Raw genomic sequence first — 21,338 nt, 5'->3', positions numbered from 1 at the left:
CAAGAATGCAGGTGGCTGTCCACGACCGGCCTTGCCCGCAATCGCGGCCCGTGATTACGAGCACAGCAGTGTGCATGGGGCCTTAATAAAAGTGTTCCTTATCAATTGTATTATGGGTAGGGCTCCTACCGGATGTATCTTATAAACACTGAATTAGTTGTTTGTACAACACTGTCTTTTTTAATTGCTACAATGTATTACCCGAATATTGTACTATATAATAGTAATAACTATATAATAATGTAAATGATGCAAAAGTTGATGGTGCTATAATTATAAATAGTAATATTAGAGGACAATGAAAACTGCAATCCCCTTTATTATTTACCTTCATACCAGATACACATTAGATACATTCTTCATAGTACAGAAATGTATACCCCAACTTGACTATGCAGAGTGACCATAAGATATTTAATATATTACATGCAATTATCATGTGCTGATATGAAAATCACTTTCTCAGTGAAACACCAATGGGAAATATTAGCCTTGTCGTTACTGTATGGAGCTCCACAGCCAGTTTTCTTAGACAGATTTTATTCTAATCTTTTTCATTACAAAACAGTACAATAGTTCAGTGGGTTATAGAGTAGCTGCTGTTCAGCTCCTAAGTAGCTGTAAAGAAAGAACCATGGAGGATACTAAATTTAGAAAATTTAATGTCAGACAGTTTATTCCTCCAGGATTAAACCAGACAGTGGGAGTTTCGTCTTGAAATAGACATTGGTCAGTTTTTCTTCTTGTTGAAAAAACATACAGTACAGCATTGTCCAGTTTCAGCAAATGAATGTCATTTTTTGTATAAGTAAAAATTTTACAATATAACAATATACTTTCTGTATTAATTTCTCACGGTTTTCAAGACCTCTGCTTGTTGTTTTTCAGTAGGAACCTTCATTGTTTAAAGAGGCTCTGTCACCAGATTTTGCAACCCCTATCTGCTATTGCAGCAGATAGGCGCTGCAATGTAGATTACAGTAACGTTTTTATTTTTAAAAAACGAGCATTTTTGGCCAAGTTATGACCATTTTTGTAGTTATGCAAATGAGGCTTGCAAAAGTCCAAGTGGGTGTGTTTAAAAGTAAAAGTACAACTGGGCGTGTATTATGTGCGTACATCGGGGCGTTTTTAATACTTTTACTAGCTGGGCGTTCTGATGAGAAGTATCATCCACTTCTCTTCAGAACGCCCAGCTTCTGGCAGTGCAGATCTGTGACGTCACTCACAGGTCCTGCATTGTGTCGGACACATCGGCACCAGAGGCTACTGTTGATTCTGCAGCAGCATCAGCGTTTGCAGGTAAGTAGCTACATCGATTTACCTGCAAACGCTGATGCTGCTGCAGAATCATCTGTAGCCTCTGGTGCCGATGTGTCCTCGCTCGTCTGACACGATGCAGGACCTGTGAGTGACGTCACAGCGTGATCTGGCAGAAGCTGGGCGTTCTGAAGAGAAGTGGATGATACTTCTTGTCAGAGCGCCCAGCTAGTAAAAGTATTAAAAACGCCCCGATGTACGCACCTAATACACGCCCAGTTGGACTTTTACTTTTAAACACACCCACTTGGACTTTTGCAAGCCTCATTTGCATAACTACAAAAATTGTCATAACTTGGCCAAAAATGCTCGTTTTTTAAAAATAAAAACGTTACTGTAATCTACATTGCAGCGCCTATCTGCTGCAATAGCAGATAGGGGTTGCAAAATCTGGTGACAGAGCCTCTTTAAATTCAGTGGATAAAATTCTAACTATGGTCATGTGATGATGACAGATGCTGGGATCGTTAGTAGACATAGCTCTGATACACGTGCTGTAACTGTAACGAGCCATGCACCTTTGTATCCATCACATGACCATGGACAGAATTTTATCTGCTCGAAGCAGGGCTGCCATCAATGCAGTACAGTTGGTACTGCCCTTAGTGGAACAGGCAAAACACATTTATTATTTGGTTCTGACTTATTATGCTCCAGTTCATTGCAGCCAGACCCTACAGACCTATTCTGCTCCCACCCCCTTCCTATCTTGACAGTGGGGAAAAGAGGAGGAGGAGACTAGAAAAGGAGAGGAGGAGTTTAAAGTGAAGCTATAGAGAGCAGTCACAACACTTCAGACCGACATCACAGAGCAGAAGGAGGGAGCAGAGGGCTGGAGCTTCTGAAGCTACTAGTCTGTATATGTCTAATCATGTACAGATTTTTTTCTGCCCTTTTCCCCACAGAGCCCTTGGTACCTGTTAGATTGTCCCCCCTCTCCCTACGGAGCCTTTGCTCCTCATAGATTAGGCCCTCTTTCCTTAAAGATCCCTTGGACCATAATAGATTGGGCCCCTTTCCCTCCACATAGACATTGTTCCTGGTACATTTGGTCCACTCCCCCACAGACCCCTCGGTCCCTGGTGGATTAAGCCCCCCTACCCCTACATAGCCCTTTGCCCTTGGTAGATTGGGCCCCCATTCCCCATAGAGACATTGACCTATGGTGGATTGTGCCCCACAATTTATGTACCATTTGTCTCTTGGTAACACATAGGACAAAATCAGATCATGCTGCCTTTAGGAGCCACTACTTGGACAATATTATTATTTAACAAACTGATATCTACTTTACCGCTTGAACGACCAATATGAGACCACAACAGACAAGTCCTACATTCAGGGAAGAGTGCTCCCCCTTACACCCTAAAGAAAGGCAAAATCCGATGGACGGCGCTGTTTCCGATGACAGTCAGCTGGGCTCTGTAGTTCTACTGTTGACAAAGAAGCTGAGTAGCACCGCACTAACAGCGCAAATCAAGGAAAATTTTTAATAATACTCAAAAGAGGCAAGTTACGAACAAGCATATAATAAAACCACGGGGCACGCCAAGTATCTGCCCGACCCTAGGTTTTGCCCTGCCAGCTTCTTCTGGGACATACTTGTTTGTAACTTGCATCTTGTGAGTATTATTACAACTTTCCTTGATTTGCACTGTTGGTGCAGTGCTACTCTATGTCAACTTTTCCTTGAAAAAGATAGGCTTGGTGGAAAGATCTGCACGAGCTTGTCTTGTCAACAGTGTGACTACAGAGCCCAACTGACTGTCATCTAAAACAGCCCCGAGCATTGAATTTTGGCGTACCTAAGGGTGTAAAGGGGAGTCATACTCCCTGATCATAGAACTTATCTGTTGTGGACTCATATTGATCGTACGAGCGGTAAATTAGTTATGTGTTTTTCATGTGTTAAAGGGGAGATTGGACACCCCGTTTCTTTAAATGCTCCGACCACCCAGGAGGTGTGCGTGGTATACAAATTTATCTTTGTATTATTATTTATTTTAATGCATCCTTAATTCCAGGGTGCTGTACACATGAGAAGGGGTTTAAGTACATGATATGAGAAATAAAACAAAAAGTACAATAAACATTATCTTAATAAATGACAGACTGGTACAGAATGAGAGAGGACCCTGCCCGCGAGGTATTACAATCTGCAACAGAAGGGGAAAGAAGACAGAACGTGACGGTAGAAGCTGTTAATCTGGTACAGTAGTGACACCCGAGTTATTGTATGTTGTAAGCTGTTCTGAAGAGGTGGGTTTTCAGGTTACTTTTGAAGGTTTGAATGGTGGGAGAGAGGTGTTGGGTTAGAGAGTTTCAGAGTATGGGGAAGCACGGGAGAAATCTTAGAGACAATAATGTGAGGAGAAGATAAGAGCAGAGCAGAAGGTCTTGTGAAGACTGGAGATTATGTGTGGGGAGGTGTCGGGATATTAGGGCACAGATGTTTGGAGGGGACAAGTTGTGGACAACTTTGTATGTCATTATTAATATTTTGAACTGCATTCTCTGGGAATGCACCAATATGAGAGTAGCCAGTAAAAGGATTGGCAGAGGGGAAAAACGAGAGCAGAGGTGGATTAACCTGGCAGCAGAGTTGAGGGTAGATTGAAGAGGTGCAAGAGTGTAAAATGGGAGGCCACAGAGAAGGAAGTTGCCGTAATCTAGGCGGGAGATAATGAGGGCATGTACTAGCCTTTTTTTTTTTAACACGAGGTTAAGGAACGAGCGGATTTGAGAAATATTTTTGAGGTGGAGGCAGCCATAGGCTATAAGGGCTTAGATCTGCACTTTGGATAATCTGGGATTCTGCCCTGTCCTTCAGAGACAGCAGACAACTGGAGAAAGTGTGAAGCCATTAACTGTAATTGATAGTTCTGGTAAGGGGGTTGAGTGAGATGGGCGAAAGATGATGAATTCAGTTTGCTCCATGTTTAGTTTAAGGAGGTGGGCAGAAAAGGAGGAAATAGCTGTTAGATACTCTGGGACTTTGGATAGTAGGAAGTGATATCTGGGCCAGAGAGGTAAATTTGTGTGTTGTCAGCATAGAAGTGGTACTGAAAGCCATGGGATTTTATGGGCTGTCCCAGGCCAAAGGTAATAGGAGGGAATGGTTGACTGTGTCGAAGGCAGAGGGCAGGTTTACAAGGAGGAGCACAGAGTCATGTCTTGAGGCTTTGGCAGTTACAAGATCATTAGCTACTTTGGTCAGGGCAGTCTGAGTGGAGTGTTGAGAACAGAAGCCAGATTGTAGGTGGTTGAAAAATTAGTTGGATAAGAAGTGGGAGGACAGCTCAAGGTAGACATGCTGTTCAAGGAATTTCAAAGCAAATGGGAATAGTCAGATGGTGTGATAGTTGGACAGTGATGACGTATCAAGGGATGTCTTATTAAGGATAGTGTGATGGTTCCATGTTTGAATGAAGAAAGGAAGATGCCAGTGGTTAGTGATAGGTTGAAGAGATGGGTTAGCGCTGGGATAAACCCATTAGTAGCGTTAGGAATGAAGTGGGATTGAATTGGGTCAAGTGCACATGTGCTATAATACCAGACCCAACCCATGGAAAAGAGTTGCGCTTTTTCTGGGGAAAAAAAATAACCTTTTTCTAATCACCAGCAACAAATCTTTACCAAACATAAGATATTGGTAAAATATTTTTGGAATCTATTCAATGTAAAAGTTACACAAGAGAAACAAGAAAAGTAAGCTTCCTAATCTGTCTAGTCAGTATTTCGTCACTGTCTTTGTAGTACACAATTAGTAGACATTAAGTCCAAAGACATGCTGTGGTTATTAGTCTAACACCTACTAGATTAAATTACAAAGAATATTGCTTTTCTGAATAATAATGAATAATTTAGCTGGCTGAAAATTAAAAGCAATGTTCCATCACAAAAAATGGGAAGTAAAATAAAGAAACGTCCAGTGCTTCTGTAGCAGCAAGATGTGTTATGCAACAGCAGGCTTTGTATTTGGGATATCACTATGAAATCTAGAAAGAAAGTAATGATGAACCAAATACCATTGTAGCTGTTTTGACTTCTCAGCAATAACTTGAGAAAATTCTCTTTTAGCACTGGGTAACATGCATTGTCATTACAGCATGCATTTAAATAAATAATCATGCCGGTACTGCCATATAAATTGATCATCTTATTGTCCCAAGCCTTGATTGACACTATAAGGTCAAGATTACACACACAGTTTTTGGTGCAGTTTTTGGCTCAGTTAATTTTGGCCAAAAACAGGAGTAGACATAAAAGAAAGGTGATGCACCAGTCTTTTCTTTAAACCTTTCCTACCTTTTGGATCTACTTCTGGCTTTGGCAAAAAAAAAAAAACAGCCAAAAACGGCAAAAAATACTGCAGGAAAACGGCGTATGTGATCTTGGCCAGTTTTTTCCCGCTGTATGTTGTGCTTTGAATACACCATTTTTTTTCTCAGAACCATTGGTTGACATTTATCAATTCAAAAAAATTGTTAAGAATTGCAAAATGTTGTTTTTGCCGTATCAGCCATGTTTGGTATTTTAGGGCAGTTTATAAAAAAAATAAAAGCTGCACACAATGTTTTACCTTTTTATCAGTTTTCTTATTTTTCCTCTATTTTACATATTATTTCCAAGGGGTAAACGCCTTGAAAGACCAATACTATGATATATATGATATTTTCCCATTGATCTTTTTTATCTGTTGCCAATAATAGTCTGTCTTTAACCCCATTCCGATATCCGCCATATATATGTGGCGGATGCCGTGAGGGAAAGTATGAAGCATAGATTGAATGTCGGCTGTCGACACTTCATTGCAACGACCCTGCTTGTTTAACCCCTTGGATACCGCTGTCAATGGCAACCGTGGCATTTTAGACGTTAGAAAGATCCCCCTCCGATGTCCCAATGCCCCCCTCCCATGACTCAATCAGATGATTGTCTTAGCAGTCTGGGGCTTAAGAGAAGCCTGCAAAAATCACAATATACTTTAATACATTAGTATTGAAGTATATTGTGCAAGAAATTGCTGGTTCAAGTCACCTAGGGGGACCAATAGAAAAAGTTAAAAATAGATAAAGTTCTGTTTATTTTTATATATATATATATATATATATATATATATATATATATATATATAGCAGTACATAGGCAGCACTCACAAAGGCTTATAGTGGGAAAAAAAGAGGGTGCTTTATTGACCCCAAAAGTCCAATGTTTTGGCTCACACATCCGGAGCCTTTCAAGCTTGAGAAAGGCTCAGGTTGTGTGAGCCGAAACGTTGCACTTTTGGGGTCAATAAAGCACCCTCTTTTTTCACTATAAGCCTTCGTGAGTGCTGCCTATTTACTGCTTTTTGTCTAGAGGGACAGTGGTCAGTTCCCTAAAGCTTGCACCCTCTTTAATTTAAGCCTGTGCAGCTGGATTCTATCTATATATATATATATATATATATATATATATATATATATATATATATATTATAAATTAATAGTTCTAAAAAAGGGATTAACCCCTTCGCTCCCCACTGTGTAATAGCACGCCCTATTGCGGTGGGGGATATATGGAGCAGGCTTACCTTCCGAGCCAGCTCGATATGCTGCTCCTCTCTTCTATATATGTACTGACCTTGGTTCTGGTGCTATATATGTACTGAGCTTTATTCTGGTGCTGTATATAGGTACTGAGCTTGGTTCCGGTGTTGTATATAAGTACTGAGATTTGTTCTGGTGCTGTATTTATGAACTGAGCTTTTTTCTGGTGCTGTATTTATATGCTGAGCTTGGTTCTGGTGCTGTATATTTGTACTAAGCTTCTCTTTGGTGCTGTATATATGTATTGAGATTGGTTGTTATGTATATAACTCCAGAACCAAGCTCAGTACATATATACAGCACCAGAACCAAGCTCAGTACATAAATACAGCTCAGTACAGAGATCATTTGCAAATTTAGTTTAACCCCTGCCATCTAAGTTTGTACGGCATAAAACTACAGCTCCCAGTATAGCCGGAGCAATGGTAAGGATATGCTAGGAGTTGCTGTCTCACAAAAAAGAACGATACACCCATCGTCTCGCTGCAGATCATACAATGACTACAGTACTAATCATTCACAGGGAGAATAAACATTTACATTTCGTGACTCACAGGTGACGTCTTCTCAGATTGAAGTAATTATTTTTATCTTTTCTTTTCCATCCCATCCAGACCTCTATGATGATGCTTCCTGTCCATGACTCTTTTCTGCAGATTTCGCCGCTCAGATGTCTCTGGAAAGCTAATTTTTCCAACATTTCCGCACCTATAAACGAAGATAAAATTCTTATGGTGCCACACTCTATGCCCCTAAATATAATAGTACCATACACTGTGCCCCTGAATACAATAGTAACATACACTGCGCCCATAAATCAAATTGTGTCAAACACTGTAAATTAATGCACCACACACACACACAGTGCCCCGTGTAGATAGTGCCCCTCATAGAGCCCTCTGTATATAGTGCTCCCCATAGATAAGGCCCCCTATAGAGTCCCCTGTAGATAAGGCCCCCTGTAGCGTCTCCTATAGATAGGGCTCCCTATAGAGCAATTAGTGCCCCCTGTAGCATCCACCGATAGATAGTGACCCCTGTAGCATCCCCTGTAGATAGTGCCCCCTGTAACATTCCCTGTAGAGATGACCCCCTGTAGATAGTGCCCCCTGTAGATATGCCTCCCCGGTACATAGGGCCCCCTGTAGTGTCCCCTGTACATAGGGCCCCCTGTAGCGTACCCTGTAAATATTGCCCCCTGTAACATACCGGTAGATAGGGCCCCCTGTGATGTTTCCTATAAATAGGGCCCCCTGTGGCATTCACTGTAGATAGTGGCCCCCTGTGGCGTTCCCTGTAGATAGTGTCCCCTGTGACATTCCCTGTAGATAGGGCCCCCTGTGGCATTGCCTGTAGATAGGGCCCTCTGTTGCATTCCCTGTAGGTATTGCCATCTGTAGGGTTCCCTGTAGAGCATGCTCCATGTAGCATCCCTGTAGTGTTCCCCATAGATAGTGCCCCCTGTTGCGTCCCCTGTAGATAGTGCCCACTGAGGCGTTCCCTCTAAATAGGATCCCTATATATTCCCCTGTAGTTAGGGCCCCCCTATAGATAGGGCCCCCAAAACGGGCCACAGTAAAAGAAAAAAAAGAAAAAACATTATATGCTTACCTGTCCCCGTTCCCGCGCCGTCCTCCAGTGATGCCAGGTCTCCTCCAGCGGAACGATGCATCATCGCTAAAGCGCCGAATGGTGAGGCATCCTGTGCCTCGCCAGGGCAGCACTAGGCAAATCAGTTGTATCCGCGTCCTAAGGACGCGGATACAATTGAGTGCAGGGGACCGATTCCAGTTTCCTGCTTCAACCCAGTTCTGCGAACCGGCTCTCATTTTAACAACCGGGTCGGGAGAACCGGGGCGAACTGACTTACCTCCTGCCCCTGCCCCCACTTTCTGTGATGAGAATAACCCTTTAATTCACATACACAATCTGTAAGATGCATATGTTAGGGATCTGCCAGGTACTTCATCTAGGTATACTCCTGGGATTAATCAATCCACACCTGAGGCCAGACCTGTTCGACTGACACCATCTCCCACCAACCAGGGTGGCAGGCTCAGGAGTGGGAGAGCCTATCACGGCCTGGTCTGTCGGAGTTAGCTCCGCCCCCTGTCCTTTATTACCTGCCCTGTTCTCTCCCTCAGTGCTTGTAATTCTTTTGGATTCCTGGCCCCACTGCTGCTTGCTCCAGCCTGCTTCTGCCGTGCTTCTGCCTTGCTGCAGTTCTGCTTGACCTGCTTTGCTTTGCCCCTGGCTTGCTTCTGTCTCCTTGCCCGCTTGGGTGTACTCACTTCGTCCTGGTCCTGACTGTCCGTTCGCCGCTCCGTTTCCTCGTGGCGTTCCGTGGCTACTGCCCCTTCCCTTGCATGTTCCCTGTTTGTTTTCCTGTGCACTTAGACAGCGTAGGGACCGCCGCCCAGTTGTACCTCGTCGCCTAGGGCGAGTCGTTGCAAGTAGGCAGGGACAGGGCGGTGGGTAGATTAGGGCTCACTTTCCCTTCACCTCCTTCCGGCCATTACATAATTACAAGCCCTTACCTAGTCTACCATTTCTCCTACGCTGACGCTATCATGGACCCCCTTGAGACCCTGGCCCAGCAGATGCAGGGCCTCTCCCTACAGGTCCAGGCCCTGGCCCAAAGGGTCAATCAGGGTGACGCTGCTTTAGTAGTACCCCTCACCTCACCTCTAGAACCCGACCTCAAGTTACCTGACCGGTTCTCAGGGGACCGTAAGACGTTTCTCTCCTTCCGGGAGAGTTGCAGACTGTATTTCCGCCTAAAGCCCCACTCCTCATGTTCCGAGAACCAGCGGGTGGGTATCATCATATCCCGACTCCAGGAAGGGCCCCAAGAGTGGGCCTTCTCCTTGGCTCCTGACGCCCCTGAACTTTCCTCTGTTGATCGTTTTTTCTCTGCCCTCGGACTCATTTACGACGAGACTGACAGGACTGCCTTAGCCGAGAGTCAGCTGGTGACCTTACGTCAGGGTAGGAGACCGGTTGAGGAATACTGTTCTGATTTTAGGAAGTGGTGCGTAGCTTCTCAGTGGAACGATCCAGCCCTAAGGTGCCAGTTTAGGTTAGGATTATCTGACGCCCTGAAGGATCTGCTGGTTAGCTACCCCTCGTCTGACTCCCTTGACCAGGTTATGGCCCTAGCAGTACGACTTGACCGACGTCTCAGGGAACGTCAGCTAGAACGCTTCAGTGTGCTCCCCTCTGACTTTTCTGCGATCCCCCCCGAGGTCCCGTCTCCTCGCCCCTCCACGGAGGACTCGGAGGTACCTATGCAACTCGGGGCCTCCATGTCCCCTCGACAACGTAGGGAGTTTCGCAGAATGAATGGTCTCTGCTTCTACTGTGGGGACGACAAGCATCTACTGAACACCTGTCCCAGGCGCAAGAATAAGAAGCCGGAAAACTTCCGCGCCTAAGTGATCATCGGGGAGGTCACTTGGGCGCACAGGTATTTCCCGTTAATGTGAAACGCAATAAAATTTTGCTTCCCTTTCAGGTCTCGTTTGCTGGCCGGGCTGCCACGGGCAGTGCTTTCGTGGATTCAGGGTCATCTGCTAATATCATGTCTGCGGAATTTGCTATGTCTCTAAAGATGCCTTGTATTGATTTACCTTATCCTATCCCTGTAGTAGGAATCGACTCAACTCCCCTTGCTAATGGTTATTTTACTCAGCATACTCCTGTTTTTGAACTCCTTGTTGGCTCCATGCATTTGGAGCAGTGCTCTGTACTGGTGATGCAGGGATTATCGTCTGATCTGGTTTTAGGCCTTCCCTGGTTGCAGTTGCATAATCCCACGTTTGATTGGAATACTGGGGATCTCACCAAATGGGGTAATGAATGTCTTATGTCATGTCTTTCTGTTAACTCTATTTCTCCCCGGGAGGAGGTAAACACGCTTCCTGAGTTTGTTCAGGACTTCGCCGATGTGTTTTCTAAGGAGGCCTCCGAGGTGTTGCCCCCCCATAGAGATTACGATTGCGCTATCGATTTGGTGCCTGGTGCCAAGCTTCCTAAGGGGAGGATATTTAATCTTTCATGTCCTGAACGTAAAGCTATGAGGGAATATATCCAAGAATGCCTGGCCAAGGGTTTCATTCGCCCCTCGACTTCTCCTGTAGGTGCTGGCTTCTTCTTCGTGGGGAAGAAGGATGGTGGTCTTAGGCCGTGCATTGATTATCGTAACCTGAATAAGGTCACCGTAAGGAACCAGTACCCACTTCCTTTGATTCCGGATCTTTTTAATCAGGTTCAGGGAGCCCAATGGTTTTCTAAGTTCGATCTACGGGGGGCATATAACCTTATCCGCATCAAAGAGGGGGATGAGTGGAAAACTGCGTTCAACACACCCGAGGGTCATTTCGAATACCTGGTCATGCCCTTTGGGTTGTGTAATGCCCCTGCTGTCTTCCAGAATTTTATTAATGAAATCCTGAGAGAGTACCTGGGTAATTTTCTTGTTGTGTACCTTGATGACATACTGGTGTTTTCCAAGGACTGGTCCTCCCACGTGGAGCATGTCAGGAAGGTGCTCCAGGTCCTTCGGGAGAATAATCTGTTTGCTAAGACTGAAAAATGTGTCTTTGGGGTACAGGAGATACCATTTTTAGGGCAAATCCTCACTCCTCATGAATTCCGCATGGACCCTGCCAAGGTTCAGGCTGTGGCGGAATGGGTCCAACCTGCCTCCCTTAAGGCGTTACAGTGTTTTTTAGGGTTCGCCAACTATTGCAGGAGATTTATTGCCAACTTCTCGGTCGTCGCTAAGCCTCTTACGGACCTTACCCGCAAGGGTGCTGATGTCCTCCATTGGCCCCCTGAGGCCGTCCAGGCCTTTGAGACCCTCAAGAAGTGCTTTATCTCGGCCCCCGTGCTGATTCAGCCCAACCAAGAGGAGCCATTTATTGTGGAGGTTGACGCTTCCGAGGTGGGAGTGGGGGCCGTCTTGTCCCAGGGTACCAGCTCCCTCACCCATCTCCGCCCCTGTGCTTACTTCTCTAGGAAGTTTTCGCCCACGGAGAGTAACTATGATATTGGCAACCGCGAACTTCTAGCCATTAAATGGGCTTTTGAGGAGTGGCGGCACTTCCTGGAGGGGGCCAGACACCAGGTAACGGTCCTTACGGATCACAAGAATCTGGTTTTCCTAGAATCGGCCCGGAGGCTTAATCCTAGACAAGCTCGGTGGGCACTATTCTTTACCAGATTTAATTTCTTGGTTACCTATAGGGCTGGGTCCAAGAATATTAAGGCTGATGCTCTGTCACGTAGTTTCATGGCCAATCCTCCTTCTGAGAAGAATCCTGCTTGTATTTTACCCCCTGGTATAATCGTCTCTGCCACGGATTCTGATTTAGCTTCTGATATTGCGGCTGATCAGGGTGCAGCTCCCGGGAACGTCCCTGGGGACAAACTGTTTGTTCCCCTGCAATACCGGCTGAGGGTACTCAGGGAAAACCATGACTCCGCTCTATCTGGTCATCCTGGCATCTTGGGCACCAAACACCTCATTACCAGAAACTATTGGTGGCCTGGGTTGCCTAAAGACGTTAGGGCTTACGTCGCCGCTTGTGAGGTTTGCGCTAGGTCCAAAACCCCTAGGTCCCGACCTGCGGGCCTACTACGTTCCTTGCCCATTCCCCAGAGACCTTGGACCCATATCTTCATGGATTTTATCACCGATTTGCCTCCATCTCAGGGCAAGTCGGTGGTGTGGGTGGTAGTCGACCGCTTCAGCAAGATGTGCCACTTTGTGCCCCTTAAGAAGCTACCTAACGCCAAGACGTTAGCTTCTTTGTTTGTGAAACACATCCTGCGTCTCCATGGGGCCCCAGTCAATATCGTTTCTGACAGAGGGGTACAATTTGTTTCCTTATTTTGGAGAGCTTTTTGTAAAAAGTTGGAGATTGATCTGTCCTTCTCCTCCGCCTTCCATCCCGAAACTAATGGCCAAACGGAAAGGACCAACCAATCCCTGGAACAATATTTAAGGTGTTTCATCTCTGACTGTCAATTCGATTGGGTCTCATTCCTTCCCCTTGCTGAATTTTCCTTGAATAACCGGGTCAGTAACTCGTCAGGGGTCTCCCCGTTTTTCTGTAATTTCGGGTTTAACCCAAGATTCTCCTCCGTCTCCCCTGGTTGTTCCAATAATCCTGAGGTAGAGGATGTTCATCGGGAACTGTGCACCGTCTGGGCCCAGGTTCAGAAGAACCTAGAGGCGTCCCAGAGCGCACAAAAGATTCAGGCGGATAGTAGACGTTCTGCTAACCCCCGGTTTGTCGTCGGGGATTTGGTCTGGTTGTCGTCCAGGAACTTGCGCCTTAAGGTCCCGTCCAGGAAGTTTGCTCCCCGATTTATTGGACCTTATAAGATCATTGAAGTCCTCAACCCTGTATCCTTCCGTCTGGAGCTCCCCCCATCATTTCGCATACATGACGTCTTCCATGCCTCCCTCCTTAAACGCTGCTCCCCGTCCTGGTCCCCCTCGAGGATACCTCCTGTTCCCGTTCTCACCCCTGAGGGGGTGGAATTCGAGGTGGCCAAGATTATGGACAGTAGGATGGTCCAGGGCTCCCTCCAGTACCTGGTCCATTGGAGAGGATACGGGCCGGAGGAGAGGACTTGGGTACCTGCCCGTGATGTTCACGCTGGGGTATTGATCAGGAGGTTCCACCTTCTCTTCCCCACTAAACCGGGTCCCCTTAGTAAGGGTCCGGTGGCCCCTCATAAAAGGGGGAGTACTGTTAGGGATCTGCCAGGTACTTCATCTAGGTATACTCCTGGGATTAATCAATCCACACCTGAGGCCAGACCTGTTCGACTGACACCATCTCCCACCAACCAGGGTGGCAGGCTCAGGAGTGGGAGAGCCTATCACGGCCTGGTCTGTCGGAGTTAGCTCCGCCCCCTGTCCTTTATTACCTGCCCTGTTCTCTCCCTCAGTGCTTGTAATTCTTTTGGATTCCTGGCCCCACTGCTGCTTGCTCCAGCCTGCTTCTGCCGTGCTTCTGCCTTGCTGCAGTTCTGCTTGACCTGCTTTGCTTTGCCCCTGGCTTGCTTCTGTCTCCTTGCCCGCTTGGGTGTACTCACTTCGTCCTGGTCCTGACTGTCCGTTCGCCGCTCCGTTTCCTCGTGGCGTTCCGTGGCTACTGCCCCTTCCCTTGCATGTTCCCTGTTTGTTTTCCTGTGCACTTAGACAGCGTAGGGACCGCCGCCCAGTTGTACCTCGTCGCCTAGGGCGAGTCGTTGCAAGTAGGCAGGGACAGGGCGGTGGGTAGATTAGGGCTCACTTTCCCTTCACCTCCTTCCGGCCATTACAGCATAGTTATTTTAATGTCTTAGATGTGCAAAACAAATTGAAAGACATTATCATGAACGTATGCATTCTATACTACAGAAAGTTCTGCTTAGGTGTTTGCTAAGATCTCTAGGCAACATAAGTAGCACAACTTTTATTTTTAATTTTTTTTACCATATAGTGTGAATGCTCACAAGCTCACCCGAGTATACAATGCGTGGAATGTGTATTAAAAAATATTTTTCATGACCGTTGCATAACATGTAATGAGCTCCAAGGCTCTAGTGGTGACTGCAGGCAGCCTAAAGCAAATAATTTAACTCAATGTCTATGTAGGTAATTTGAAACTCTGCATCAGAAAAATGAACTCTGACCGGTATAAAGGTATATTAAAAAATTAATCCACACAGAATTTTGGGCCTTCTTAGATTTTAAAAAGAACAAAATGGTGTGGACATTTACTGTAAGGTCTTTAACTGATTGACGACACACATTTAACTGATTGACATCCCTCCCCTGTATAGTGTAACACAGCTCCCTAGTAGATTGCGCCACACAGCCCCTCTACTAGATAGGGCCACACTGCCCCCCTAGTAGATAGCGCCACATAACCCCCCCCCCCAGTAGATAGCGCCACACAGCCAGCACCCCCCACAAAAATTGTACTTCCTAAGCACTGTTCCCACGACGGACGGATTGCTCCACCATTTCAGACAGGGCCCTTGCGAAAGGCCAACGTGATGCAATGACGTCATCACGCTATTATAGGCTGCAGACCTAACGTGGCCTGCAGCCCATACTAATCAATTGTATCTGCGTTCTGAGGATGAAGATAGAAATGAATGCGGCAGTCGCTAGCACCGGGGCCCCCTCCGGTGTTAGCAATGACACTGAGCATGAGGCGGCCCTTGCCGTCCGGCCGATAAATGTTATCTGACGGGCGGCGTAGGCCCCCTCATGCCACAGGCCCTGTAGCAGCTACTCTGGCTGCTATAGTCGGCAGGGGTTCCTGAGAGGATGGGGCCCGAGGCAATCTCCCAGTTTGCCCCCCCTAATGCCGACCCTGCCTACAAGAGTAAGCAGAGTGGCAGGGAGACAATGTCCCTCTGCTACGCAGCTGGATAAAAGCAGCTCACTTCCTGGGCCATGGAGGATCCTCCGGTCCTCCAGTGGGCAAGTCGGACGCTGTATTCTATTAGTACACAAGCTAATGTACTGGCATATATATTGTCACGATCTGTGCGTATGTGGACCCACTAGGCCGTACTGCCATAGCGGGGTAGCAGTTGGCCAAACAACAGTGTACCAAGTCAATATAAAGTCCGAGCACAAGGGTACCTGTAATAGTCCAGACAGTAGCAACAGCTTAGGCACAGATAGGACCTTGGTGGCAGGTGATGCAATACGTGGCAGGTGACATCAGATGTGGTGTAAGTCAGCAGGCGTAGCGGACGGCACAACACGACTCCAACACTACAGATGGCACAGGAACAAATAAAGCACAGGATACAGGATACAGGTAGCAGGGCACGGGAACACTGGGAGCAAGATACGACTAAGGGACCATTTGCAAGACTAACAGAGGAATACAAACAACGCTCAGGCAAAGAGTGAAAGGGCAGGTCTCCTTTTATAGTCCAGGGTGATCTGGGAGTAATTAGTTAATTCTTAACATGTGCGCACTGGCCCTTTAAGTCCGGGAATGAGCTCGCGCGGGTACCCTAATGGTCACTGCAGGACATGGCGGCCGCATGTGCTGGCATCTCCCGGGAGGAAGATGTCGACAGGATGAGAGGGGTCTGTGACCGCGGCAGTTACATACATATATATATATATATACATATATGTGTATGTTTGTGTGTGTGTTTGTGTTTGTGTGTGTGTGTGTGTGTGTGTGTGTGTGTGTGTGTGTGTAAGATAAAAAAAGTTATGTAAAGAAAACCGTAGAAGGAGAAATAGATACAAATACATTTGTCACAAGCTATAAAAAAAAAACCAACACCCTTTAGGTATCCTCATCATCGTAAAACAACTTGTAAAATAGAGGTATAACAGCATTGATTAAAATTGGCGTGCGGCATAAAAAAAAAGCCCATAAAACCTGGATAGCTTTTTTTCTGCATTTTTCTCAAACATTTTTTACATAGATTAAGCAAACAGTAAATGTACCAGAAAATGGTACATACATAAAGTACAACTCATCCAGCAAGAAAAAAAGCCCTGATAAAGCTGCATCAACCGAAAAATTAAAAGAAGAAAAATAAAAAATAAATCTTGCAGTCCTTAGGTTAAAATTTGTACTGTTAGTCAAGGAGTTTACTTTACCATCTGTTTATATATATATATATATATATATATATATATATATATATATATATATATATATATATACTTACAGATCTGTACATTCATTTAAGGAACATCCCCATAGAGTTTATTTCTTACAATTAAAGAGAAGAATTGAATAGATTAGATGTTTTCGTGCTGTTAATTGATGTTTCACATAAGTGCCATAAATGCAATAATATATAAATATATTTATATTTAAACGAAGAAACTATTTTTCGTAAGACTTTAACATACAACAGTAGTTGGTTGTGACATTGAATATGAATAAAACTTGACAAATTTGACTACACTGCTGTTTGCTATACACTAGAAATACATTGTTGTGATACAGATATCCGAAAAATAAAACCACCTACAGTCATGAGAGATGGCTGATCTACAAACCTCCAAAATATTACTGAATATCAGCTGATAGGAACTGAGTTTTGACTTTGTTCCCCTTGCTAGTTTTTCCCTGGCAAACCAAGATCATACATAAATAAATCAAATAAAAAAGAATCAATGATTGTAAGACTATGTTCACATGCTTAACAAAAAACGACTGTAAAATACGGAGCTGTTTTCAAGGGAAAACAGCCACTAATTTTAGCCGTTTTTCTTATGTATCAAGCGTTTTTTTATGCGTTTTTTACCGCTGTTTTTGGAGCTGTTTTTCTATTGTGACAATTTAGAATGTATTTTCAGCTGTTTTTTGGGGCGTTTACAGCCCGAAAAATGACTGAAAATAGGCCGTGTGAACATACCCTCAAAAATGATCCAGTGCTGAGTCCTTTCTGCCATCTCCCTCACCCTGACTACTGGAGCTGGAAGTACTGTTAGCATGGATGAATATGTGCTGTGAGCATCCTATGTTACCGAACAACGGCTAGGAAATTCTACTTTATGAAGTTTTTCTTTTAATTATTTAAAATGATCTGTCTCAGAAAAAAAATTGCTGAGTCTATGAATGGAGATAACAAAGCTTGATGCATCCAGAATATTGTGCACACCTCTTGTAACATTGGATTTTTTTTGTTATAGTTCACTCACCAAGCATCTAATAGAAAGTACAACAAGAAAGGACTTCTACCAATTCATTGTGCAGCTATACAGGGAAGGAAAGATGCCCTGCAGACAATGATATCATCTGGCAACAAAGAGATAGAGCTTATTAATAAACATATGACCAAAAGAGACACCCCCAGCCTGCTGTACCTTGCCCTGGCTAATGGCCACCTGGAGTGCGCTAAATGGTGAGAGATGTCTGTCGATTTGTAACAGAAACACTATGACTACTTCATTATGGGTTTATACTCAAATTTATCTCACCAAAGGAATTACCAGTCCATAAAATTCTACTTATTTAGAATGGCTATGAGGTAAATGCAGGAAAGACTTCCAAAAGGGATTTTGGGAAAGGTTTCCCAGTTTTCTTCTGACTGGAATCAATCCTATTTGTAGCACTTAATAAAAGGCTCAAACATAAGAATATTATGGACGTGGGACTAAAGTCCTTGAATAAGCTGATTTCTTGTGTCCAAGAGCTGTTCACCTGGAAAGGGGTTGCCACTAGTCCATTATAATGATTACCTGATATTGAAATGTTGGCATTTATTTGCTCCCACAGCTAAATGGAAAAGCACCAATAAAAACATATTGGTGAATAGATCCTTAAAGAGGCTCTGTCACCAGATTATAATGTGATCGGCGCTGTAATGTAGATAGCAACAGTGTTTTTTATTTTGAAAAACTATCATTTTTGATCAAGTTATGAGCAATTTTATATTTATGCTAATTAGTTTCTTAATGCCCAAGTGGGCGTTTTTTAACTTTTGACCAAGTGGGCGTTGTGAAGAGAAGTGTATGACGCTGACTAATCAGTGACCAATCAGCGTCATACACTTCTCTCTGTTCATGTCCATTTGTACTCCGCACAGCATGATCTTGCTAGATCACCCTGTGCTGTCACATACACCCACATTAACTTTACTGAAGTCTCTTGAGAGTGAATAGACAGCCAGGACACGATGTCTATTCACACTCCCAACACTTTGGTAAAGTCTGTGTGGCACTTAATAGCTGCAGAGAGTGATCTCGTGAGATCACGCTATGAAAGACAGCACAGCGAGATCACGCTGTGCAGCGATTAAGTCCCACTCAAACTTTACCGAAGTGTCGGGAGTGTGAATAGACATCACATCCTGCCTGTCTATTCATTCTCAAGACACTTCAGTAAAGTTAATGTGGGTGTATATGACAGCACAACAAGATCATGCTGTGCTGAGTAGAAATGGACATGAATGGAGAGAAGTGTATGACGCTGATTGGTCAACCTCATACTCTTCTCTTCACAATGCCCACTTGGTCAAAAGTAAAAAAACGTCCAGTTGTCTATTAAGAAACTAATTAGCATAAATCTAAATTTGCTCATAACTTGGTCAAAACTGATTGTTTTCAAAATAAAAAACACTTTTGTTATCTACATTACAGCGCCGATCATATTATGTAGGAGATAGGGCACTTATAATGTGGTGACAGAGCCTCTTTAAGCAATTCCCAAATAATCAAAAGGTGAATATACACATGAATCAGGAAGAGGCTGCTAGCATAGTGTGTTTAGTAGAGTGGCATGTTACCCCAAGGAAGGTTCAAATCCAGGCCTAAAATATTGCTTTGCCAGATTATACTTAGCAACACTTATTTTTTATTTTTATTATTTTTATGGATATATAGCTGAGAAGAATGTGATGATAAATGCAAAAAATTCTGGCAGCCTGCAGTCATCACTCGGAGCAATTTAGGAGCTTCCTGCATATGGATTTATTATTGAGTTCATTCAGATGTGTATAAATCTGTATGCAGGAAGCTCCCCATAGTGGTGGCTGTAAACAGGCAGAAATGTATAATTTTACTTTATGACTGTAAAAGAAATATAGGATATATATATATATATATATATATATATATATATATATATATATATATATATATATATATATATAATAATAAAAAAAAAGTAGCTCCTACCCCTATAAAGACATGTTATGAACTTATTCAGAACAAAATTGGACTTCACTTAACTTTACACTTAAAGGGGTTTTTCCATCTTGGACATTTATGGCATATCCACAGGATCGGGGCCGGCGTTAGAAGGGACAAACTGGGCGATTGCCCAGGGCCCCGTGGCTGCTACGGGTCCCGAGAAAGCCTTCGCCGCCTTGGGCACCCTCATGCTCGGTGGCGTCGCTAGCACCGGAGGGGGCTCCAGTGCTAGCGACAGCCACATTCACTTGTATCTGCATCCTCAGGACGCAGATACAAATGAATACTATAGGCTGCAGGCCACATTTGGCCTGCATTCGATAAGGCGATGGGAAGACTCCCTGCGCAGGCCGGCGTCATGACGTCACTGCACCACTCTCGTCTGCGCATGCGTCCCGACCGGAGCCTGTGCAGTGCTTCATCTGTCGCAGAAAAGGGGCAAGGTAAGTACAATATTATTATTTTTTCGGGGGACTGTGTGGCAATATACAGGGGGATTGGTGTGTAGCACTATATACAATAGAGGGCCGTATGGCACTATATACAAGGGAAGGTTGGCTGTGTGGCACTATATGCAAGGGAGGGGGGCTGTGTAGCACTATATACAAGGGAGGGATGTGTGGCACTATATACAAGGGGAGCTGTGTGCACCATATACAAGGAGGGGCTGTGTGACACTATATACAAGGGGGGGCTTTGTGGCACTATATACAAGGAAAGGGCTTTTGAGGCACTATATATACAAGGGGGCTGTGTGGCACTATATACAAGGGAAGGGCTTTTGTGGCCCTATATATACAAGGGGGCTTTGTGGCACTATTTACAAGGAGGGCTGTGTGACACTATATACAAGAAGGGGCTGTGTGGCACTATATATATACACAAGGGGACTGTGTGGCACTATTTATACAAGGGGGGCTGTGTGTCACTATTCTAAGTGGGGGGGGCCGTGTGGCACTATCTACTAGGGGGCTGTATGGCAATATTTACAAGGGGGAGGTATGTGTGGTGCTATATACAAGGGGGCTGTGTGTGGCGTTATCTACAGGGGGTCTGTGTGTGGCGTTATCTACAAGGGTCTGTGTGTGGCGCTATCTACAGGGGGTTGTGTGTGGCGCTATCTACAGGGGGCCAAAGGGGGCACGGTTACTGAGGGATCATTATTACCATCTGGGGCACTGTAGATTATGATTTTGTTTAGAGGATGGGATAAAGGTGTGGAGGATGCTGGAAAAGCGAGAAACCAAAATGTCTGTGTGTCAAATTATGCAGAGACTATTTCTGGCTGGAATAAGTTCTCACAGTGGTGTGGGCCGGATGTAGAAAAAAAATGGAAAGTGAATGAATCTAATCAGAGAAAACATCACCTGTGAGTCACTAGGCATAAATGTGCTGTAATGACTTATATCATCTGCAGAGCTCCTGTGTATTACTCGCATCTACCACTATATGGTCACTACATGGTGGTAATATTGGTCTTTGTATAGTGTTTTTTATTCAGTAAAAGTATGAGGGTATTATTCAGTCACTATGTGGTTAAGGTGTGGCATATTATTCAGTAACAGTATGGGGGTATTATTCAGTCACTGTGGAAGTATTATTCAGTAACAGTATGGGGGTATGATTCAATCACTATGTGGTTAAGGTGTGGCAGTATTATTCAGTAACAGTATAGGGGTATTATTCAGTAGATCCAAAAATCAGGCATCACTCCAGAGATATGGCAAAAGTGTGTAGGT

General features: G+C 44.5%; 1 protein-coding gene across 2 annotated transcripts in view; it reads left to right on the top strand.

Moving 5' to 3' along the window:
• LOC142751109 (uncharacterized) overlaps positions 1-21,338 on the top strand; it is a 52,867-nt gene that overhangs the window by 2,098 nt on the left and 29,431 nt on the right. The window contains exons 1-3 of one of the 2 annotated variants that reach the window (XM_075860084.1): positions 2,117-2,173; positions 3,432-3,529; positions 17,599-17,810. In XM_075860084.1, coding sequence (XP_075716199.1) covers positions 3,443-3,529; positions 17,599-17,810 — 299 coding nt within the window. In that variant the 5' untranslated portion in view covers positions 2,117-2,173; positions 3,432-3,442. Of the gene's footprint in view, positions 1-2,116; positions 2,174-3,431; positions 3,530-17,598; positions 17,811-21,338 lie in introns of those variants that run through there. The other variant, XM_075860085.1, reaches the window with a different exon arrangement.

This window comes from Rhinoderma darwinii, chromosome 3, assembly GCF_050947455.1.
Source record: "Rhinoderma darwinii isolate aRhiDar2 chromosome 3, aRhiDar2.hap1, whole genome shotgun sequence".
NCBI classification, from domain to species: domain Eukaryota; kingdom Metazoa; phylum Chordata; class Amphibia; order Anura; family Rhinodermatidae; genus Rhinoderma; species Rhinoderma darwinii.
This window is presented reverse-complemented; position numbering and strand designations above follow the sequence as displayed.